Raw genomic sequence first — 24,808 nt, forward strand, 5'->3', positions numbered from 1 at the left:
GGTCTCAGTGCCACCACTTAACCAGCTGTATGGCCTGGGGCATGTCACATGTCACTGCAGCCCTTTGAGCCTCAAGGGCTCATGTGTGGGTAAAACCCCCAGGGGCACCTGGTACTGGCCCTGCCCCGTGGTAGATGCCCTGAGTGTTGGCTTGCAGCAGCATCTTGTAACAATTATTATCAATTGATTGAACCAGGTTGCCTGGAGTTTGCTGACTCAGGTGAAGCTTGGAACTGAGTCTAAGTCATCGGTTCAAGGTCACCCAACAGGGAAGCGATAGACCAAGATGGGAAGCAAAACCCATTCCAGGGCCTGAGTTCTGAAGTAGTGGAAATTATGGAAGCCTCTCTAGGACTTGCGAGGGTATTGAAGTCCCCCAGGGTGCTCTACTCTGGACCCCAGGTTCAAGCTAGAGCCATCGGTGCTGACCAACAGCCTCTTTCCAATGCCTTCCCCAGTTAGGCACAGGAATTCCTTGTCCCTGAGGCCAGGATGATACCCAGGGAATGGGAGGATCCTTGCAGAACAGGCCGATCCTTGAGCCAGTGCCATGGGCATCTTTGTTCTAGGTTGTGTTTCCAGATACTGAAGGAATGGGGATTGGGAAGCAGCCCTCATCAGCTCCAGGAGGGCCAGAGAATGGATCCACCCACAGAGAAGCATCAGAGGAGGGATCTCCAGAGCTCAGCACCCAGGAGCAGAGGCATCCGGCAGGACCAAGGTGAGCTGGGGGCTTCCTGAGAGCACGTCCAGGAGAAACACTTGTGACTCACCTGGTAGGGGGAGAGAGGAGAAAGAACTCCCAGACTAAGGTGGATCCGCCCAGTCACAGCCCCGAACTTCTTTCATACCACAAATCACACTAAATAATTATTTGTGTTGAGTTTTTGTCTGCATTCCCCCACTACACCGCAAGCTTCTGTTACATGTCTTGGTCAAGGGGCATGGATGTACATGTTCTATCTCAAATCCCTCATGCCTGGGACTCTGACTGGCACATAGTAGATGCTCAGTAAATATGCATTCACCAAATTCATAGAAGAATGAACAAGAGAGGGGCTGAAAGACATGGAGACACACATTTGTGTGTTTTTATTGTTATTTTCTAAATATTGTATATATATTTAAACTTGTCTACAGTGAGAACGTATTCTTTTTAAAAAGAGAAAAATCGAGAGAGAGAGCCGTAAGAGGCAATGTGGAAGATTTGGGAGACTGATCAAAGTATTATTGAAATTTGATTATAACCCCAAACCTTGAGATAATCTCTACTACATGAAAAGTTAGGGGAATCAATCAAAGCCAGGTTTGAGCACCCCTGAGACAGGTACTGCACCCTGGGCTGGCAGAAATAGAAACCATTTCAACGGATTTGCTTGGCATTTGTTTAAACTGCCTTAAGACTGTCTTTACCCCCATCTATTTCTAGAAATATGCCCTAAGAAAATAACTCCAGATTCAGGCAAAGTTTTATGCACAAACATTTTCACTGTCACATTATTTTAAATGCTAAAATATTAGAAATGCCAGTGTGTGCTAAATGCCCACAGTAGGGGCATGGTTAAGTAAATTATGATTATCTACAAAATATAGAATTTTATACTTTCCTTGAAAAGCATGTTTATGAAAGATTTTTGGCATGGGAAAATTTTAGGTTATAATGTTAATTGAAAAGCATTGCAAAAGTGTATCTGTAGTAATAACATGTAAAAATATGCAATTATTTGAAGATGGCTTTTAAATTAATCCCCATTAAAAATATGTATGTATATCCTTAGGCAGAAACCTGGAGGATATACTCCAGAATATTAAAGTGAGATCAGATAGACACAGATTCAAATCAAGAGCTGTCAACTTTAGCTTAATGACCTGAGTCTCAAGTCTCCTGACCTCTCTTATCTCCCCATTCTCCCAGATTTTTCTTTTTTTCGAGAAAGCAATGAGTAATCATAAAAATATTATATCCTGACTCTCCTAAACATTGACATCAAAGTGTCTGTGATTGGGAGAATTCACGTTAGCCTTTTATTCTTTCTCCTACACATTAAGTATGCACCTATTGTGTGCCTAGCCCAGTGCAGGTGCTCTGGGAACTCCAGAGAAGTATATGAATATAAAACTCTGCCCCAGGCTGGAGACTGAGGTGTCCGTTTGTCTGTTCTCCCCAGGATGAAGGAGTCATCTTGGGCCGCCCAGGAGGTGCCCGTGTCCCTGCAAGCAGGCCAGGATCAGGCCATGCCAGGGAGTGAGCTGGGGGTGCTGCCTTCCAGGGTCCCTGCAGCGCATGAAGGGCTGCAGCAGCCCGGCACAGGGAAGGAGACCGAGGACCAACAAGGGAGCCAGCAGAACCCAGGGACAGTGGAGGGTCAGGCCTCCGAGAGCTGCCAGGTAATGTCCGCGGAGACCTTGGCGGGAAGGTATGGAATGATGACCCACAGGGGAGGTGAAGGAGTGGGGAAATGTTGGAGGCAGGGAGGAGATAGGGGGTTCTGTGTAAAATTAAAATTGGGACATGCGGGGTTTAACAAAGCTCAAGCGATTTTTTTTTTAATGCTAGGATATTCTAACAGCTGTTTCTTCACTGCTTCTTTGTGGGACCTTGCAGGAGATGGTTAGAGTATGGTGCCTTTTCCAAACATATCTTTTAATTTATTTTTATTTAAGATTCAGCGTTTTTTAACAGCTTCAGTGAGGTATCATTGACATACACTTGCACATACTTCAAGTGTACAGTTCGATGTTTTGGACATAGGTGTACACTCATGCAACCATCACCCCAATCAAGAAAACAAACACATCTGTCACCCACCCCCCACAGTTTCCTGACGCCCCTTTGTCACAGCTCCTCGAACCTGCCCCCATCCCCAGGCAACCACAGATGTGTGTTCTGTCGCATTAGACGTATTTCCTAGAATTTTCCATAAGTGGAAGCATTCAGTAGCCATTCCTTTTTGTTTGTCTTCTTTCACTCAGCATGACTATTTTGAGATTCAACCATGCTATTGTGTGGATCAATACTTTGTTGTTTTTATTGCTAAGTAATATTCCATTGTATGAATATGTCACAATTTCTTCATTCTTTTATCTATTGATGGATATTTAGTTGCTTTCAAAAACTTTTTGACTATCACAAATAAGATTTACAGAAACATTCATGTCCATATGTACACGTGGTTTTATTTCTCTTGGGCAAATAAATGGCTAGGGGTAGAATGGACCATATGGTATTTGTAATATTTAACTTATTAAGAAACTGCCAAACATTTCTCCAAAGTGGCTCTGTCATTTTACATCCCCATCAGCAATGTATGAGAATTCCAGTTGCTCCACATCCTCCCCAAAACAATGGCCAGTTTTCAATTCTAAGCATTCTCATAGGTGTATAGTGGAATCTCATTGTGGTCTTTATTTTCATTTTCCTAATGACTAATCATATCAAGCATCTTTTCATGTGCTTATAGGCCATTTGTATATCTTTGGAGAAATGTCTATTCAAATAGTTTGCCTGTTATTTGAATTGAATTAGTCAGTTTATTGTTGAGTTCCAAGAGTTCTTTATATATTCTGGATACTAGACTATCAGATTTATGATTTATGGATTTTTTTCTTCCACGTCTATGGGTTGTCTTTTCACTTTCTGCCCTTTTGTTTTTCCAAATTGGGTTGTTTTCTTATTATTGAGTTTTGAGGGTTCTTATGTATTCTGAATACAAGTCCTGTATCATATATGTAATTTTCATATGTGTTCTCCCAGGCTGTGAGCTGTCTTTTCCATTCTCTTAACAATGGCTTTCAAAGAACAGAAATTCTCAATTTTGGTGAAGCCTAATTTATCCATTTTTTCTTTATGACTGTGCTTTTGGTATTATTTCTTAGAAATCTTCCTTTTCTTTTCTTTTTAAATGGAAGTACCGGGGATTGAACCAAGTACCTCATGCATGCCAAGCATGCACTTTGCCAACCAGGATATACTCCCAACCTCTCTTAAAAATCTTTACGTATCTCAAAGTCACATAGGATTTTCTCCTATGTTATCTTTAAGAAGTTTTATTGTTTTAGGTTTTATATTTACATTTATGATCCACTTTGAGTTAATTCTTGTACATAGTATAAGTGTTGGATCAAGCTTTGTTTTTTGCATATGATGGCCCAGTCATCCCAGCACCATTTGTTGAACACTATACTTTCCCTGCTGAATTTGCACCTTTGTCGAAAATCAATTTATCACATGAAATGTTGCAGAAAAACGTGTTAAAGCTCAGTTGTGACAGCAACCTGGATCCGGGCGAGAAATCAAGCAGCACTCGGAGAGTTGAAGAACTCAGGTTTATTACACCAGCGGGCCCAGAGGACTTAACACTCCAAGCTCTAGACCCCGTCTGTAGGTTTACACAGGCTTTTATAGGCTGCCAGTTCACACTTTGCAACATCATATGCAAATAAGGTATAACTAAAGTTGACTAATTAGGAACAGGCTTTGTAGAAATGGGCCGATCAGGAGGGAGAGAAATAACCAATCAGGAGTGAGCTCCACTTTCCTAGAAGTTAGCGGTTTCAGAGGCAAAAAGTGAGATAAAGCCGCTGGGCCAGGGAACCAGATGGTGCTGGCAGGAGAGTAGTGGTCCTGCCTGGGGGTCCTGCTGGTCTTTTTATGGGGCTTCCCACCTCAACATGAGTCTGTATCTCTACTTTTTACACTCATCTATTTATCTATCCTTATTTCAACACCATGCTGTCTTGATTATAGCAACTTTTTTGTTTGTTTGTTTGGGTGGGGGAGGTAATTAGGTTTATTTATTTTTAATGGAAGTACTGGGGATTGAACCTAGGACCTTGTGCATGCTAAGCACATACTCTACCACTGAGCTATACCCTCTCCCAATTATAGCAACTTTTGAAATCAGTCAGTACAGAAATCCCCTTTGTAGGAGTACCATGAAGGACTCTTGTTCTTTGAAACATCTGCTGGGAAATCCCATTTAAAGAGGATCATCTCAACTGGATAAAGAAGTTATGGTACATTTATACAATGGAGTACTACTCAGCCATAAAAAAGAATAAAATAATGCCATTTGCAGCAACATGGATGGACCCGGAGACTGTCATTCTAAGTGAAGTAAACCAGAAAGAGAAAGAAAAATACCATATTATATCACTTATATGTGGAATCTTTAAAAAAAAAAAAAGACAAACTTATATACAAAACAGAAACAGACTCACATAGAAAACAAACTTATGGTTACCAGGGTGGGAAGAGGGTGGGAAGGGATAAATTGGGAGTTCGAGATTTGCAGATACTAACTACTATATATAAAATAGTATATAAAATATGTAACTACTATATATAAAAACAAGTTTACACTGTATAGCACAGGGAACTATATTCAATACCTTGTAGTAACTTATGGTTAAAAAGAATATGAAAATGAATATATGTATGTTCCTATATGACTGAAGTATTGTGCTGTACACCAGAAATTGACAACATTGTAAACTGACTGTACTTCAATAAAAATATATTTTTAAAAAAGAGGATCATCTCACTTTTTCCAGGGTCCCATTCTACCTGCGCAGAGAAGCGTGGATTATGATTTTGGGTAGGCCATGCCTCCTGGGGGCCTCAATTTCCTCATCCCTCAAAATGGGGGCATCTGTGCTACCTTCTAGGGGTACTGGGAGAACTCAGTAAGATCGTGCTTGCAGAGGTTGGACTGGAGTGAGTGTGTGACAACTCGTCTCTGGTTGATTCACCTGGGAGCCAGGATGGGGCACCCCCTCTTGATGTCCTTGTCCTTGGCAGGGTCCAGTGTGTCAGCCCACCCCAGGTCACCTGGCAGCAAATGAGTCAGACATCATGCAGCCAACAGAGCCTTGCTGCACCTTGGACAGCTGTGCACAGCAACTGGGAGACAAGCCTTCCAAGGAGGTGGACACCTCCCCCATCAGGCCACAGGGGGCTCTGCCAGAGCCTGGCCCAGGGGGACATGGGGACAGTTCCCAGGAAGCAGTGCCCCTAATGCCCACGGCAGTTCTGGAGGAAAAGACAGCCCACTCTTTCCCACCATGCACACCAAGACCTAACACACCCAAAGAAAGGTAAGCCATCCTCTGATGGCACCCCCTACCCCACTCTCTGACCCCAACAAGGTTGCTCTTCTGCTAAATTACAAGTGAGGTGAATCTAGTCCTGACCACTCCTTACATAATGTAAGACTTTGGTCAAGTCAAGCTCCCCTGGGCCTCAATTTCCCCATCCGTATAATAGCTCTAATACCAGAAGTCTTTGTTCTGTGAGCCTATACTTCAAGGGCCACATCCCTACATGGGGATATGAGGCAATGAGGAGCCCCTCTGAGATTAGAAGTTCAAGGGAATGAAGCTTGGGTGATGGACCACCCAAGAGTGTTCCGGGCACTGAGAAAAGGTGGGTGTAAGGGTCAAGCCTTGAGCTGAGCCCCTCTGCCACCTGGAGGTTTCTTCCTTATTTAGGGGCGAAGCTGTGGAGACCGAGCCACCACTGGGGCCTGTTCGTCCATCTGTAAGTAGAGCCATAATGGGGATGGGGACAGAGTGGGATGGGGATCAGGAGGAAGAAGGAGTAGAGAAAGAAATGGAGTCAAACTGGGGAGGGTGTGAGTGTGTGCCTGTGTGTTTGTGTGAGTGTGCCCATGTATCTGTGTGTTTGCACATATGCATGTGTGTACCCATGTGTGTGCATCTTGGGTGGGGGCCAAGGATGTTCTTACACTCTGGAGTCCCTGGGTTCACCCCAGGTCATGGCTTTTCTTACATTGGCATGGATTTCTTCTGCAAATTTGCTCTCAGTCACAGCACACAACCCATAGCTTCCCTGAACATCTGAGAGGGTCCCATCTCCCTCCCACCCATCCCCACCTCTGCCAACTTGGCCACTTCCTAGTTCTTTAACTTGACTGAGGAACCTGTGAATGCACAGTCATTGTCTGCCTGGTGGAAAGGTAGGTTGGAAAAAGAGGAGTCAAAAGAGCCTTTAGGGAGTATAATCTACACAAATAATTGAATCACTATGTTATGCACCTGAAAATGATTCAATATTGTAAATCAACTATATTTCAGTTTTAAAAAAGAGACCTTAGATCTGGGGCCTGAGCAGCAAGTCGTGTCATTCACCAAAGTGATGACACTGGGGAAGGAGCAGACAGGAAGATACCTAAGGTTCTGCTTGGGTCATGTTCTAGACGCCTGGGAAGAAATGTCAGGAGGATGCCTGGAGTTAGGAAGGACAGAGAAGTCAGGATTGGACATGCAAATGAGAGGAAAATGGGGATGACATCTAGGAGAGTGAATACAGAGCAGGAAGAGGTCTGAGGACAAATCATTGGGTCTCCACAACGTTTAGAAATGGAGCAAGAGTGGGGAGGGACAGTGAAGTAGGCTGCGGAAGACTCAGGGAGGGGGTGGGAGTCTGGAGAAGAAAGCATTTCCAGAAGGAGGGAGTGGCCATCTCTGTCTATCACCACTGAGAGGTCAGCTCTAAGAGGCCAGAGATGTGACCAGTGACTTGCAACAGTCTGGCTGGGGAGTGGTAGCAGAAGCCAGGCTGGAGGCTGGAGGAAGTGGAGATGGAGTTCAGCCAACTCTTTCAAGGCATTTTGCTCTGAAGGAAGAGCAGGGAACTGGGATGGTAGTTGGAGGGGTTTATAGCGTCAGGAGAGTTTTTTTGTTTTTAAAGGACAATAATATAGCGTGTTTACATGCTGATGGGGGCAATCTGGTGGAAAGGGTAGAGCTGATACTTCAGGAAGAGTCAGTGTGTGGTAGGAGCTACATCTTTGAATGGGCTGTGCTGGAACCTGAGTGGTGTGGCCTGGTTGGTGGTGGGCAGGGGACGGCCCACCCCTCTGATGAGAGGGACAGATGTAGGAGGTGCTGGATTTGTTGAATGAATTAGTGGGAATTTATTAATTCATAATGCATACCACGTGCTGGCTGCTGGGTCGAAAGAGGCATCCAGGTCCTGCCCTCATGAAGCTCACTTCTGGTCAGGCGGGCAAACAATAAGCATGGATAAGGCCTTGGCAGGTTGTGTTGGTTGCAATGAAGGAAATAAACAAGTGGTGAGATGGGGAGTAACTCACTCAAGACTGCAGCTCAGGATGGCCAGGAGGGGGCAGAGCCCGGGTTAGGGGTCAGGGAGGACATGGGGTGGGAGCCTGGCAGGATGCAGGAGAGATCTGGGCCTCCCCAGGGACCAGAGAGGAAGGGGCAGAGGATCCCCTGCAGAGTGGGTAGCAGGGAGGAGTTTGTTGAACAATCTGGCTGACTGGAGGCCTCCTGAATTCCCTCCCTCACCCTGTCCCTAGGAGGTGAGGGACATAGGAGAGAGGAGGGAGCTGGACCACATGCGGAAACAGCCTCAGGAGACTGTGGTGGCCACAGGGACCGAGAACCTTAGGAACCCTCGGCCGGGCTTCATAAAGTGCTTGCTGGAGGTGGAGGAGGAGGAGGCCATGCATCGGAGGGCCACCAAGGCTCGGGCCCTGCCAAACCGGAAGTCCCCCAGGACCCTGACCCCTGTGCCCACCTCAGCTCCAAGCCTGCCCCTGGCACTGCCTCACACCCCTGCCATGACCCCATCCTGGGCCCGGATGCCAGCCCCTGGGCCAATCTCTGCGCCGGTGGGAGCCCCAGTCCCAGCTTCAGTGCCCGTCTCAGTCCTGCCGGTCCCCACCTCAGACCTGGGCTGGAGAAGGACAGAACTTTTGCACCACAGCGGGGAGAGGAGACTGAACTACCCCAAGGCACGGTAGGAGCCACCCCAGGAAGGGTGTCCGGGATCAGAGCCTGTGTCCCAGGGCCCCTGGTGTCTCTCTTCCAGGCTCTTGTCCCTGTCGCTGCACCAGTCTATTCCCTCTCGTGAGTCCTGCTCTTCATTTCTCCTCACTGTCTACCTTTCCCAGCTCTTTATCTTTCATATCCAGGCCTCCTTTCTCATTGCAGACCCCTCTGTCCTTTCTAACCTTTGTGATGACGTCTCTCCTTTAGACTCCCCTCCCGTCTGCTTCACTCCTCCTCTGGGTCACTCTTACACTCTCCTGACCTCTCCAAGCCTCCCTCAGGGGCCCTCCTATGACCTCCTCCTCCCCAGCTTCCCCTCGCCTTCAGCTAGGTTTGGGCATTGGGCAGGGATGGGCGGCTGGATATGTGCCCTGGGCCCAGCTCTGTCCTCTGCAGGCAGGAGCTGGAGGAGCACTGTCTCCTGAAGATGTATCAGACCTGGGAGGAGAGGTCCGAGGAGCACCTCACACTGAAGCAAGAGGAAGGTGAGGGCGGGCCTGGCCAGGGGAGTCCCTCGCAGGGCAGGCAGAACCCTCAGTCCTTGGGTTTCTAGGTCCAGGGTGGGGTTGCAGATCACGCGGCTGCCCCAGTGCCCACCCCAGCCCTGCACTTGGCTAGGCGGGCTGTGCAGGGTAGGAGGCTGACCCCAGCCCTGGCACACCGCTGTCGGGGAGCCAGGACTCCTGCTGGGTCTTGTCACTTGGGGTCCAGTTCTCTTCCCTGGCCCAGAGCCACCTCTCTGAATGAATGAAGCAAGCCCTGCAAAGCTCTTTCATTTTTGGACACAGTTCTGCCACCCCCATCCCAAGCCCCCTCTATCGGTCCTCTGTAGAGACCGCCTGGATGGGAGGCAGGGCTCCAGAGCCCCCCGCCTGTCCTACATCCCTCACCATTTAACAAGCCCCTCTGCCCTGGACATGTTACGGAACCAAACTTGGGTTCACCTGCGCGCAGTAAAGCCAATCTACTGACACCGGGTTGTGGTGACGGAGAGCGTGGCACTTACTGCAGCCTCCAAGCACGGAGTCCAGACAGCTAGTTCTTAAAAGACCCAAACACCCTGATGGCTTTCAGGGAAAGGCTTTTAAAGACAAGGTGAGAGAAGCGGGTTGTGTGGAGTGTGATCGGTTCGTGGACACTCTTCTGATTGGTTGGTGGTTAGGTCATCAGGCGTCAACCTCGTTAATCTTCTGGTTCCAACATGCTTGTGGGCAGCACAGAGTGAACTTCTTCCGCCTGGTGGGGGTTTCAGGCTCTGCCAAACAGCTCAAAGGACACAGCTCAGAATGTTATCTGTAGCCCTTGAGGAGGAACTAAAGGTCCTTGACTTTGTTTAATGGCTAAACTATTATTATTTTGTCTTGCTTGGCTGCTTTCCTTTCTTCCTGCGTTTTCTGACTTCTCTTTTATTCTTTGGAACTTGGGGAAGGCCTAGGAGGCTAAAGCTTTTCTACAGACCAGAGGCAGGTGGAGGACATGGTGAGGGAAATCTGTCCTGAGAAGGCCCCATGGGCTCCTGCTTGATTACGGACAGGTCCCCATTTTCCTCCACATCCCACCTCCACCCCAAAATTCAGAAGTTCTGAATACCTGCCCTGGGCAAGATGCCATGCCCTTTGCTCCCCACCATCCTTGGGGCTGGGCCCCGTGACTCCTCTTACCCACTCTTTGAGGAGGAGTGATTGCTGTTTCCTGCAGGCTCTGGAGGTGGCCTAATCCACCGTCCACATCACTGCCAACCCGGCCACACCTGGCTCTGGCTCTGGATGAGTGGGTGTGTACCCTCCTTGCATCCGCGCCTCCTCCCCAGAGTCTGAGCCCCAGGCAGGGCCAGAGTGGCCCCTTTTTCTTCTTCCCTGAATGTGCTCTCTGGCTCCTTAGGACCCCATCCTTGAAGTTCCCTTCCTTTAGCATTACAACTCTCTAGGGCGCGGGGGTATAGATCAGCGGTAGAGCACATGCTTAGCCTGAGAGGGATCCTGGGTTCAATCCCCAGTACCTCCATGCAAAAATGAAAAAAAAGAAAAGCTCTCTAGCTATTTTGGAGGGCTTTTCTAGGTCCAGAACCCACTGCCCTGCCTGGAGGCAAGAGTTCATGGACAGCATGCCACTTTGGCTTAGAGATTCAGTGTTCTCCCCAAGAGGCCCCCAAAACTCTCAGCCATTTCTGGGGAAGAAGGAGCTGGCTACCTGCTCGGATGGTCCAAACCACCCTGCATTTTGGATGATTGCATCTGCTTTTTTTTTTTTAAGGGGGGGGAAGGTATTAAGTTTATTTGTTTATTTATTTATTTATTTATTTATTTATTTATTTATTTATTTATTTATTTATTTTTTTTTTTTTTAATGGAGGTACTGGGGATTGAACTTAGGACTGGGTGTATGCTAAGCAGACACTCTACCACTGAGCTATACCCTCTCAACCACATCTCCTTTTGAGAGTTGTTCTGGTTTTTCCCTTTTCAGCATGCCTGCCGGTGGCAGGTCATCACTTACTCCAACCCTAATCCTGGCCCTACCTCTACCCCACATTTCAATCCTGTGTGTCACAGACTTACAGAGTCTATGATGTGCCAAGTGCTGAATTAATGCAACCTCTCTTGGAGGGTGTACTGTTGTTGCTTCCATCTTACAGATAAGAAAACTGAGGCTCAGAGAAGTACAGTGACTTGCACATGACAACTGTATTAGTTTGCTTGGGCTGCCATAACAAAATACCACAAACTAGGTGGCTTAAAATTTGTTTTCTCATAGTTCTGGAGGCTAGAAGTCCAAGATCGAGGTGTCGGTATGTTTGATTTCTTCTGAGGCCTCTCTCCTTGGCTCGCAGGTGGCTGCCTTCTCTCTGTGTCCTCACGTGGTCTTCCCTCTGCACACGCATCCCTGGTGTCTCTTGTGTGTCCAAATTTCCTCTTCTCTTAAGGAAACCACTTAGGTTGGATTAGGGTCCACCCGAATGGCCTCATTTTAACTTAATCACCTCTTTAAAGGCCCTATCTCCAAATATCATCACATTTTAAGGTACAGGGGTTGGTTAGGACTTCCATATATGAAATCAGGGGGCAGGCACAATTCAGCTCATAACAGGAACCCAGTTTACTATTAAATGGTAGAACCATCTTCTCACCAGTTCTGTTGATCTAATCTGGGTTTTGCTGTAGGCAGTGAAACCAGATAGCACACACATTAAGGCTTTTCTATCAATTGGTGCTATTCTAAGAGCTTTCTCAGCATCCTCCCTGGTCCTCTGCTTTGGTCCAGACCCATGAAACTATCCCAGAGGCTATGTCTATGCAAATAAGCACCTGCAGAGCACCAAAATCAAGGCACAGACTGAGTCAGAAAGATTCGTCTGGTCCTCTAAACTTTTAGCCTCAGTTTCCCCATCTTTACAAGGGAATAAGCATTCTACTCTTTATAAGGCTGCTGTAAGAATTAAATGAGAACACGGCTATAAGGAGCTTCTCATAGTGCCTGGCACATAGCAGGGGTACCCTAAGTTGGGTGTGTTCCTGGTGCGAAGTGAAGGTGGCTAATTAGCTTAGCTCTTGCCACGCCAGCTGAGCCCTTGGCCTGACCTTGTACTAGAGAGTGAAGTGCGTTAACCGGCCCTCACCCCTCCACTTCCACTCTTTCAGTTAACTTTGTCCCTCCACCCAGTCACGATGATAGAAGACACTAGGCAGGAGGGTGGTTGGAAGGGATGAGATGAATGGTGGAGACAGGAAATGTCCTCACCCCACGTAACCCCGCCGCCCACTCCAGCCTTCCGCAGCTACTTTGAGATCTTCAACGGTCATGGCGAAGTGGACGCACAGAGCCTGGAGAACATCCTGCTCCTTGTGGGCATCTCCCTGACACCAGCCCAGGTGGAGGATGCCCTGACGAGTGCTGATATCGATGGTGAGTGTTGTCGGGGGGGTCTTCATTCTGAGCCCCAGGCTGGTCCAGCTTCACAGGCAGCATGAGACCTGTGCAGTCATATGGCGCCCTGCACTTACAGGGTCCTGAGTTTGGTTTAATGCTCTGCTGTTGCAGTCTCGAAATTCTTAATAATTTTTGAATGAGGGGCCCTGTTCTGCATTTTCATTTTGCACTGGGCCCCACAAATTATGTAACTGGTCCTGGCCCCCAAAGTTAGTGCTCCCTGAGCACCAACCTGCTCAGTGCCAGGTTCTGGGGACCCAGAGATGACTTAAGACCTAGCTCCTGACCTTAAGATGTAGGTGATCTCTGAGGTCACTCCTTTCAGGCCTTTGTATGTGCTTCATCATACATTCCTCCGTGATTTGGTCACTCATTTTACCAGCTGTATGATCTTGGACAAGTCCTGAAGTTCATCGAGTCTCATTTTCCCCATCTGCAAAATGGGGCTGATAGCAGGACCCATCTCACTGGGCTGCTAAAAAGATTAAATGAGCTAATCCAGGGAAAGTATTGAGCACAATACCTGGTGCACAAAATGCATCTAGGAGACATTAACTGCTAGTATTATTCATTCACTCAGTATTTATTAACTGCCTACTGTGTGCCCATTCCTGTGCTGGGCACTGAGAATAAACAGATGTGTAAGACCCAGGAGACCTACCCTTGAGGTGCCCACACAGTCAGTGACACAGAAGAGTTACCAAAGGAAGCAGCACTTAAGGTGGCTTGGAAGAAGGGATCAGGAAGGAAGGCTTCCTGGAAGAGGTGATGCCTGAGCCAAACTGTGAAGGTTTAAGCAGGAGTTAGTCAGGGAATGAAGAAGGAAGAAGGACATTCCTGGGGGCAGAAATAACCTGGACAAAGGGAATGAACAGAGGGTGAGGAGAAGGACATGTAGTTTAGTTGGCTAGATGCAGAGAATGCAGCAGAGCTGTAGGGACCTGGGCTCCCACCAGGTAATCAAATCTGCTTCCTCCACCACTGCCTGAGCTGAACTTACCTCAGTTTGGCCCCCCATGTGACCCCAGGCAACAGCTTGCTTTTCTCTGTGCCTCAGGCTTCCTTGGTGACATGGGGATCAGAGTATTAGGCACCCCTGGATGGTGGTTTTAAGAATTAGAGACCATTTATTAATTTGCCAAGTATTTCAGAGAACATTTGCCTGGCACCTAGCTGCCTTAAGCTCTGAGGACACAATTTGAACAAAACAACCAGTTCCTGCCTCCCAGAGACTCAGTGAAATCCCAAATCTTATGAGTGTCTGGTTGAAGCACAAGGGTTTTATGAGAGTATTTGACTGGAGATCTGACCCAAACTGGTCTGACTTCTCTCAGGAAGTGATGGTCAAGGGGAAGCATTAAGTAAAAGAGTTGGAGGGTGGTGGAGAGAATTCTAGGAAGAGGAAGCAGCATGTGCAAAGGCACGGAACAGGGAAGGATACGGCCCCTGGTGGGAGAGCAGGTTAGTGCTGGGGGAGCGTGGTACCAGGTGGGGCTGGAGACAGGTAATGGGCAGATCTAGTGAGGCTTCAAAGGCCAAAGTGGGAATCTTGTGAGTATAAATGTGTTCTCACGCCAAGACTAGCACATGGTAATAATAGTTGCTGGCATTTATTTTTATTTATTTTTGTTATTTTATCACATGGCTTGAATACTTTTTCTTTTTTTCTTTTAATTTTTGAATTTTGTTAGGTAAAATTGATAACAATTTGACTGCATGTATACAATATGTTGCACATAAATACATATATACAATACACTGCACATACAATTAAAAAATTTACATATATGTACTGTTCATTGTTTCTAAGAACAGCTTAGAGTTTTAGCTTTTTAAACTTACATAGTTATCAAAGGAATAAAGCCAACCACAAAATAAGAATCAACAGAATGTAGTAATCCATTCATAAAGGACAGTCAAATGTGCATACACATATTCAGGAAATCAGTCATATGAGTTATAATTAATACGTAGTTCATTTGTGTCCGTATTTTTAGATTCCACATATAAGTGATATCATATGGCATTCTTCTTTCCCTTTCTGGCTTACTTCACTTAGAATGATGATCTCCAGGTCCATCCATGTTGCTGCAAATGGCACTGTTTTATTCTTTTTTATGGCTGAGTAGTATTGCAGTGTATAAATAGACCACAGTTTCTTTATTCAGTCACCTGTCAATGGACATTTAGGCTGTTTCCATGTTTTGGCTATTGTAAATAGTGCTTCTATGAACATTGGGGTGCATGTGTCTTTTTGAATTATATTTTTCTCCAGATATATGCCCAGAAGTGAGACTGCTGGATCATGCGGTAAAGCCTATTTTTAGTTTTTTAAGGAACCTCCATACTGTCTGTTCGCAGCCTTAAGTGAGTAGGCCGTGGGGCCCAGGCCACAGTTCACAATAGCTTGCACCTGGTAAGAGGTAAATGTACGCATGCGCTAGTAGCATGAGTAAGCATTATGAACAATACGCATATGCGGGCAGAACATATAAAGGACAAGTGCGCCACGCCGGGGGCGCACCATCTTGTTGTACTAGAATAAAGTGCTATTTCTCTCCACGTCTGCTCGTCGCGCATTATGTTGGCTCTTCGTGCATTTTTCCAGCTGGAGGGGCTCACCTCTTCGGATCACTCTTCAGCCTCCCTCAGCTGACACCGTCTTCCACAGTGGAACAATTGCTGGCATTAGTGAGCATGCGTTAATATGCATGGCCCTGTGCTGAGCACTTTGCCTCATTTTCTCTTCCATGGGAAAAGTGTTACGGTCATCCTTACCCTTTAGATGAGAAAATGAAGGCTGAGTAGGGTTAAGACTTCGCCAAGGTCACAAAAATGGTAAATGGTCGACCTGGGAAAGGAGCCTGAGACCTTTTGGGAGCTTCTAACCCAGGAGATTTTAATGTTCATATTTTACTTTCCTGTGTGCACCGTGCTTTCTGCATCGACATGTGTTACTTTTATAATCAAACCCAATGAGTAAATGTTAACAGCTGTGCCTGGGTTGCAATGTCTGGACCTGCTCTGGAGGGCCCCTGCCCACCCAGTGTTCTTCTGGCCTCCGCAGGAGATGGTCACGTGAACTTCAAAGACTTTTTGGCCGTGCTGACAGACACCAAGCGCTTCTTCTGCTCTGTGGGTGAGCAGGGATGAGCCCAGGGCACTCAGAGCTGGGGGAGGGGCCAGAAGGCTGGTGGGGGTTGGGAATACCGAACTGCCCAATAGTAATGGCAGCCACCATCCCATGTCCCCAGAACAGAATGCCCTGACGGACATGGTTCCCCCAAACCCCGACACTCTGCTCTTTGAGATCCTGTCCCTGCTGGTGGAGATGCTGGCCCTACCCGAGGCAGCCTTAGAGGAGATCACCAGGTGAGTAGGGCTGGTTGTTGGGGGTGGAGAGTTGCAGACACAGAAATGGCACCTAGAATTTTGACAGCTGAGGTCTTTGATAGTTAGGACTTTTAGTTACAAGGGAAACCCACATAAAACTGGCTTATGCCAAAGGGGAATATATTGGTTCACATCACTGCTCAGGGCTTCAAGAATGACTGGATCCAGGAGACCAGATACCATTAGGCTTTATCTCTCCTGCTCATTTCTGTACTGGCTCAGCTAGGCTCCTCCCACAGTGGGATGGCAATGGGCAGCCCCATACTCATACCCTCCTTGTTTTGCTACCTCAGCAGCAAGAGGAATAACTTCTTGCAATATCCATATAGCAATCCCAGAAAAGGAATGTGATGGAGCCTGCCTAGGGCTAGAGATCACAATAGATGGAAGCCTCCCCATGTTTTCAGAGTGAGCTGGTGGTTAGTGGTTCACCTGAGGAAGAGATGACTGTGTACAAAAACAATATGAATACTCAAAGGCGAGAAGCAAAGGGAAACGGCAGAGCGGCTCAGCTGGTCTCTCGTAGCACACAGAGCCTTGTCCCTGTCGCTCAGTAAGTTGGATCATTTTTTCCTACCACAGACCAGCCCTTTTCGACAGGGGTGGGAGGAGGAGGAATGATTACTGGCTGTTCCATCAACACCAGCTTAACCACCCCAAAGACAAGAGATCTGTCTTTTTCTCCGCATCTATAAATCACTATATATATACACAAAACTCTGAAGAACACAAATGTGTAATTTTAAAAGCCATAAAACAAATTTCCCTGTATCCATTCCTCCAGTTAAAAGATAGGTCAATTCCAATAATCTTGAAGCCCCTATGTGCTCTGCCCCAGTCACAAAACGCTTCCTCCCTTAACAAGAACCAATCGTTATTCCCGTGCTTTTTGTTTTAAATTTTCATTGCTTATTTTCCCCCTTGTTGTTTATTGAAAGTTTCAAACACACAGCAAAGCTCAAAGAATTTTACAGTGAACATTTATATACCCACCGCCTAGATTCCACTGTTGCCATTTTGCCATACTTCTACCTACACATCCCTCCATCTGTTCATCAGTCTGTTATTTTTTATCATTTCATATTAAGTTAAATCATTTCCCTCTAAATACTTAAGCATACATGTCGTTAGCTAATGATTTGTTTAGAAATTTTTTCCCCCATCTTTGGAGGTATAATGTACACTCAGTGAAACGCACAAATCTTAAATGTATCATTGTTTGAGTCTCAACAAAGCCCACACCCCAGCAATCCAAACCCCTCTCAAGATATGTAGAACTTGAGGGGGAGGGTATAGCTCAGTGGTAGAGTGCATGCCTAGCATGCACAAGGTCCTGGATTCAATCTCCAAGGCCTCCATTTAAAAAGTAAATAAGTAAACAAAATTTTTTAAAAGCTTAATTACCCCCAACGCCCCCCGAAAAGAATCATATTTAAAAAAAAAAGATACATAGAACTTTACAATCACTCCAGAAAGTACCCTCGTGACCCTTCCCAGTTGGTCCCTGAACACACTGCTCCAGAGGCAATCACTCTCCTAATTTTTTTTTCCCATCACAGATTGGTTTCGCCTGTCTTAAAACTTCATATAAGTGGAAACACACAGTATGTAGTCCTTAGCATCTAGCTGCTTTCACTCAGCAAAATGCTTTTGAGATTAATCCACGCTGCTGTGGCAGCAATAGTCCACTCTTCTTTGTATTCCATTGTAGGAATTGACCATGGTTTGTTGATCCTTCGTGTCATGGTCAGGTTTCTGAGCAGCTTCCAATTTGGGGTTATAATGAGTAAAGCTGCTATTAACATTTTTGTACAAGTTTTTGTGTGGACATATATATTTTTTGTCTTGGGTAAACACCCAGAAATGGAAATGCTGGGTCATAGGATAGATGTATCTTAGTTATAAGAAACTGTTGGACTTTTTCCCAGGTGGTTATACCATTTTACATTCCCACCAACCACGTAAGAGATTTCCAGTTGCTCCACATCTTGTGCGAATTCGTACTGTCAGTCTCTTTAATTAAGTCACTCTGGTGGATGTGCAGCTATAGGAGTGGACTCACACAAGTCCTCTGATACTTGCTTTTTCTCCTCAATGTTACATTTTTGTGATTCATTCATGTTCTTGTGCATGGTGGTAGAATATTTATCATTTTCACTGCTCTATCCTATTACATGATAAGACTGTGTCACAATCTATTCTGCCGATGGACATTAGGGCTATGGTTAGTTTCCAGCTAGGGTAGAAACAGTGAGAATATTTTGTATATGTCTTCTGGGACACCTGAGCAAGAGTTTTTCCAGAGCAGCAGTCTTTAAACTTTTTGGTCTAGGGAAACTCTGACAATATTTTTCTGTATTTGAGCTTGAAACTGAAAGGTTTGTTTTTTTTTTTTAACATTTTTTATTGAGTTATAGTCATTTTACAATGTTGTGTCAAATGAGAGATTTTTAAAATACCAATTGATTTATTTAACAAGGACAACCCCCATTACATGTTAATATAAAAAAGTTTTAAATGAAAAAAATACCTGCATTTTTCAAAACAAACAAAAAACTTAATGAGCAGAATGGCATTGCTTTACGCTATTGAGAATTTCTTCCATGCCTGGCGTGGCAAAAGATGGCTGGATTTTCCTGTCTGCTTCTGCATTCAATCTGTTGCAGTCTTGTTGTTTTGGTTGAAGTCTATGAAGAAATCTGACCTCACACAAATACGTACTTAGAAAAAATATTTTAATAGTCTTTCCATTTAATAGTCACATATCATGTAGATATTTTTCTTTGATAGTACACCAAACTTAATGAGTAGCAGTGTCTTAAAAGTTGGTTGCAATATGGAATATGAATCCTATCTATGGACTGTTCATACCCTTTTAAATAAAAATCGATTGGTCTGTTTTATAGTTTAAATCCATCTTCTCCCATCAATTTTTTTTTTGCCCATGAATGTTTTTTGAAACATGCATTGCTTATTTAGAAAATATTATGTATCCTCTAAATGTTGACACATTTCATTATAGTTACTCTATATGCTATATGTATAATTATTAATATCACCACTAACACCAGAAAAGCCTTTAAATATTATAAGTGTTGTGTGGAGCTATAATTCACTCATTTTCACTGCTATAAACTATTCTGTGTATGAACATGTATACAATACATGCTTATGAGAATGGATTTTTTTTTCAATAGTGGGGAGGAGGCAATTAGGTTTATTTATTTTAATGGCAGTACTGGGGGTTGAACCCAGGACCTTGTGCATGCTAAGCACACACTCTTATCACTGAGCTACACTTTCCTGCCCTACTTATGAGAATGGATTTAAATTTTTCAAAATTCTACGTTTTACTTGAAAGCTTTAATGTTATCATAGGTAACAAATGCTGTCAATTGTTTTCCGTGAAATGATAGGCTAACTTCATCCATTTTCGAGACAATATCCACCAAATACTGCATAACCATAGTTTGTCCTTCTTTCGAGAAAAAAAATGACACTCAGTGTGAAGGGGAGGTAAAATTTGCCTTTACCCTCCTAGAGTTTCCAGCTGGGCTCCACATAAAACAGACCAGCAGGAAAAAAGCCTGAGTTTCATTCGCATGCACGTGGGAGTCCTCCCAGGAATGACGAAGACCCAAAGAAGTGACAGGGCCTAGCTGCTTACATACTTGGTTGAACAAAGAGTAGCAACTGTAGAAAAGTAGCTAAAATATAGAGGCCGACTAAAAGAAGACAGGAGTTATTTTAAGCACGTTTGTACAGAGTTCTCTTCGCCTGGACTTTTCCTCTCTTGTGATAAGAATGTTTCTTCCTTCTGGTTCAGGGAGGGCACCTTTCACATGGGAATTTCATCTCCTGCTTTTAGAAAGAAAAAGGAGGGTCAGTGTACCTTTCTGGCATCTACTGTTTTTCAAGTGCCTTTAACTCAAAATAATCAACATGCCAAAGCGGCATATGTCGGGGTGGCATGTCCTAAACTCCTTTGTTTCCCCCATCTGGCACTTCCCTAGAAGTTTCATATATTAAAAGCTGAGTTGGTGGCTGAGAAAAATTCAGGTTAGAATTTGCAAAGTAAGAGATCTGTAAAAGGCGAAGGAAATACATAGATTGGAACAGGCAGAAAAAGAACAAATCTAAGCACACGATCACGTATTTCCCTGAATCCATCTCAGTCCTGAGAACAGATCAGCTCAGTGATAGTCATAGCTCATTTTGGGAGGTGTTGGTGTAGGTGGGAGTAGGGCACCGACCTAAGTTAGGCCTCTGTGTGCTGAGCTATTAAGCATTTATTTTAATTTTTAAAACTTCTTTTGGAAGGAGGTAATTAGGTTTATTTATTTATTCCTAGAGGAAGGAGGTACTGAGGTCTGAACCCAGGACCTCATGCATGCCAAGCATGCACTCTGCCACTTGAGCTATACCCTCCCTCAAAACTTGGCTTAATTTTTCAGATGAGTGTACCAAGACTAATGATGGATCAAATAGGTTCCTTTTAAGTTTGTTTTGCTGTGATTTTTTAAGAGGAATCTCAGATTGGATGTTTAAAAGTCCGTTGAGGCTAAGAAGCCAAGTCAGAAACTTACCATCAGACTTAGCCTGCAGATTTGAATGAATTCCTCTGTTTTCAAGGTCCCTAAGATGCTCTGAGGTTCCCAGGTCTGCAAGGAAGTGACCTTTACTCACCTTTAAGATCATGAACCATATAATTCAGGTACCAGGCCAGTATTTTAAGTGGGCTTTCTTTGTAAGTATTGCCTCAATGAAGTCAACTTTAGTTTCTTACATCTGTCTGGTCATATCTGATTCTATGTTTACCATTTTCAAATATGGCATGAGTGTCAAAACCTTGGTAATAAAACCAATATTTCTAATTATGTCCTGCAGCAAGAAGAACAGACACTTACTGAATTTATGTAAATAACTATATGGCCATGAAAACAAGAATATTTGGACAGAGTTTCTAAGTTCTGGATGGATTGGGTAGGAAGAAAAAGATAAATATTTTAATTCTGTTTACAAAGGTATAATTTACCAAATTGTTGTAAGTTATAGATAGCTTAAGAGAAAAGAGAATTTGTTTTTTTAATTTGGAAAGCAAAACTTTAAGGAACCAGTAATGTTACAAACAAAAAAATCATGAAATTATCATCATACTCATCGGTTCAGTCACATGTAATTAATTTTTGTTCTGATTGACCTTGGGTTAGCAGCTTTACGAATCCATCAGTTTTCTTCATCAGAGTTCTGGAAATTCTTACCCAGTTCAGTGGTGTGATCTTAATGTTATCAGAAATCTATAATCCAGGGTACTTGTTAGAGTCTTTTTCATAAATTTCCCTAAAGAGGAAGCATTTTTGCTTTTAGTTGACTATAAAAGCTTTCAAAGAAGAATCAGAGTAAAACAGGAATAGACTGTGAATGAAAGACTTGAAACGGCTATAACTAAAGATCTGATGAGTGTTCACTTAAATGCAGTTCAGAAGAACATTTTATTATATTTGTGACATACAATATTTTAAGATGATAATTAGAATTATGACTGATAACATTATACCAGAACATGTCGGATTTCTAAGAATTTTATAGAGTTTCTGAAACACCATATATTAATAACATACATCCCTATAAATATAATCCAAAGAAGATTTAATATCTCTTTTTATTTGACAGTGCTCTCCATGTAATTTAACACATTAAAAAAACCTAATTGGTTCAGCATCTCTCTCTTTATAAGGCAAGAGAACAAATTCTTTTGAGATTTTCCAGGGGCCCTCTGAGAAATCAGTATGAAGTCAAAAGACTTTAATTTAGAATCTGATTTTGGGAAGTTTGTAAAAAATACAAAAGATTTGAACACTTGATTAAATAGGATCACAGGTTATTATGCAACAATACTTAGGTACATATTTAACTAAAGTGACAAAAGATTTTAAAGGCAAATACAGAAAGTTACATGTTGTAAAAAACCATAACTTTTAATATTGAGAAGATAACCTGATAAAGATAACGTGAAGCACAGGAAAATATTTTGATGAAACATCAAATCTTTGCCTTCTAGGTGAATTATTTAACAAGTAAAGAAAAATATTTTACAATAATGCAAGAAAATTTTACAGAGAAAGATAAATTCTAGTTTTGTATAGACACACTATTTTCATTAAAGCTCATCAAAACTTCATAAGCTAGGGGGAGGGTATAGCTCAATTGGTAGAGTGTGTGCTTAGCATTCATGAGGTCTTGGGTTCAATCCCCAGTACCCCCACTGAAGAACAAATAAACCTAAAAAAACCCCCAACACTTATAACTATAATCAATCTTTTAAATTTTAGCCAGTGTGGCTACACAAGATTTCTCCCTCCCTCTTCCCCACCTGCCTCTCTGTGACTTCCTATACCCATTTAGGTTGTTTTCCTTTAGTTTCCTCTTCTTAATTTTGAAACAGCCTTTAAATACCCTTTAAACTAGGACAAAATCACTCTCCTTTTCTTTCAGCAAAAATGCATTTTTCCGACCTCCTACCTTCTCTTATCACAAGTGCATCTTATTTTCCTTGCATACTTTGTTTACAGAGAGGTTTTTTTACCCTTAGTATTCTTAGTAATCTGATTTACTTATGTTGATTATAATTTTTAACTTTCAGTAACCTTAATTTCCAACAAAAATTAGGAAGTAAGCAATTGTGAACTGTCATATATTAGTATCCTGTAGTAGATTAATAAATTTATGAATGCACCCTTTTGATGATTTGTAGAGACATATGATTCTCATTGCACAATATTTTTAATGTGGCAAGAGATATGCTTACTAATAGACCCAAATATCCTTAGTCTCCTATAAAAAAAAAAGTGAAGAAACCAAAGTGGATAAACTTATTCTTGAGTTCAGTAGTTACTGCTTTATTGTCTTATTAGGAAATTGTCTAGCTGTTTAATGAGTATCTTTCACTTAGTTTAGTATCATAAGGCTTGAAGTTACCAAGAAGATTTTGGAAACTAGCAGACATAGTATAAAACAATTAATTGTTGAAATGTTGATTTGTAAACTTTTATCCCACTTAGATTTATTTACCTTTTTTTTTTAACAATTTTGCTTAGATTACTCATGAAAATTTCATGAGATGTTAAGTAGCTAGTCATCATCTTATTTATTTATTTATTTGTTTGTTTGTTTATGTTGACAAATCAGGCAGGTATCAGAAATCATAGAAACAAAGAATCTAAAAAGTTAAACATATGGCTCTCTTCCTTTTTTTTTTTTTTTCTTTTAATTTATTGTCCTGGTTGACATACATTAAGCAATTCACTTTAATTGTGCATTTTGTTCTTAGGTTGAATTCATAGCATTATAATGTTAAACATCTGGTAGAGGTAACATAAGCTTGTTTGACTAGTCTTAATTTATATAATCTTTCTTTCTTGCTTGCTTGCTTTCTTTCAAGCCAGTTAAATACAGCTCTCTTACAGGTTGATTTTTAGCAATACCATCTGGAGTAGAAAAACATTATTTACATATTATATATATATATGTGTGTGTGTATATATAAACATAAACATACAGACAGATGCAAACAGAGGTCTTAAGGCTTTCACTTTAAAATCTTAGTTATGAGATAGGTACAATAACACAAAGTTCATCAGTCCATAAAAAAAAATTGGATCCAAATTATATTTCTAGCAGATGGAACAAGTTAAAGTTAGCTACCCAGAAGGCTAAAGCTTTTTACTAATATTTATGGAGAAGACTTAAAAGATTTTTCATTTGTTTCCACATGGCTCTCTTTTTCTTAAGTGCAGGATAGTTCTGTTCTGTTTCCAATGTCCTGATCTTAAAAGTGTCTTGAGAGTATCTGAAAGCGTCTTGAAACGAGTAAGGGAGATTTCGGGATTGGTAAGAGAGATGGGTGGGCTTTTAATTACTCCTGGAGCCACATTTATGTTTTTGTAAAGACTCATTTTGCAAGACAAGAACAGTTGGGGTTTTTGGTTTGTTTGTTTGTTTGTTTATTGAAGTATAATCAGTTACAATGTGTCAATTTCTGGTGTACAGCATAATGTCCCATATGTATATATGTATAATATATATACATATATTCGTTTCCACATTCTTTTTCATTACAGGTTATTACAATATATTGAATATAGTTCCCTGTGCTGTACAGAAGAAATTTGTTTTTTTAATCTATTCTTATATATAGTGGTTAACATTTGCAAATCTCAAACTCCCAAATTTATCCCTTCCCACCATCTTTGCCCCCTGTAACTGTAAGATTGTTTACTATGTCTGCGAGTCTTTCTCTGAAGAAGAGTTGTTTTTAATTCTCAGAGAACTGGGTGCAGCCTGAATGATACCAAGCAGGGGTGACCTGCACACCCAATTACATTATCTTTACTTTGTTTCTTTATATCAGGGAGAAGATTCCCAATTCAGATGGAAATTGAAAGATTCTATGTTCTAGATTTAGAGCTGTATGTCTTTGGAATGTTTTAATCATTCCACAAAGGCTTCAGAATGTTTTTTTTTCCCCCTCTGAGTACAATAGTTTCATTTTAGCTTAGGAAAGAAAGCCTTCAAAATCATTCCTATAAGACTGAATATCAGGCAAACTTCTGACCACATAGTCCCTTTAAAAAAAAAGCCCCTTCAAAATTTTATTATTAGGTTTCAGCTG

The 24,808-nt window shown here is 43.0% G+C and overlaps 1 protein-coding gene across 1 annotated transcript in view; it reads left to right on the plus strand.

The window, feature by feature from the left end:
* The window catches only part of SPATA21 (spermatogenesis associated 21), a gene marked incomplete at its 5' end in the record, with an annotated part of 35,289 nt that overhangs the window by 1,177 nt on the left and 9,304 nt on the right, over nt 1–24,808 (plus strand). Inside the window, 9 exons of the mRNA XM_031465554.2 lie at nt 570–721; nt 2,169–2,388; nt 5,801–6,096; nt 6,490–6,538; nt 8,343–8,785; nt 9,214–9,302; nt 12,583–12,720; nt 15,812–15,883; nt 15,999–16,116. Of these exons, the coding sequence (XP_031321414.2) occupies nt 570–721; nt 2,169–2,388; nt 5,801–6,096; nt 6,490–6,538; nt 8,343–8,785; nt 9,214–9,302; nt 12,583–12,720; nt 15,812–15,883; nt 15,999–16,116 (1,577 nt within the window). The remainder of the gene's footprint in view (nt 1–569; nt 722–2,168; nt 2,389–5,800; nt 6,097–6,489; nt 6,539–8,342; nt 8,786–9,213; nt 9,303–12,582; nt 12,721–15,811; nt 15,884–15,998; nt 16,117–24,808) is intronic.

Source organism: Camelus dromedarius, chromosome 14 (genome assembly GCF_036321535.1).
Source record: "Camelus dromedarius isolate mCamDro1 chromosome 14, mCamDro1.pat, whole genome shotgun sequence".
NCBI classification, from domain to species: domain Eukaryota; kingdom Metazoa; phylum Chordata; class Mammalia; order Artiodactyla; family Camelidae; genus Camelus; species Camelus dromedarius.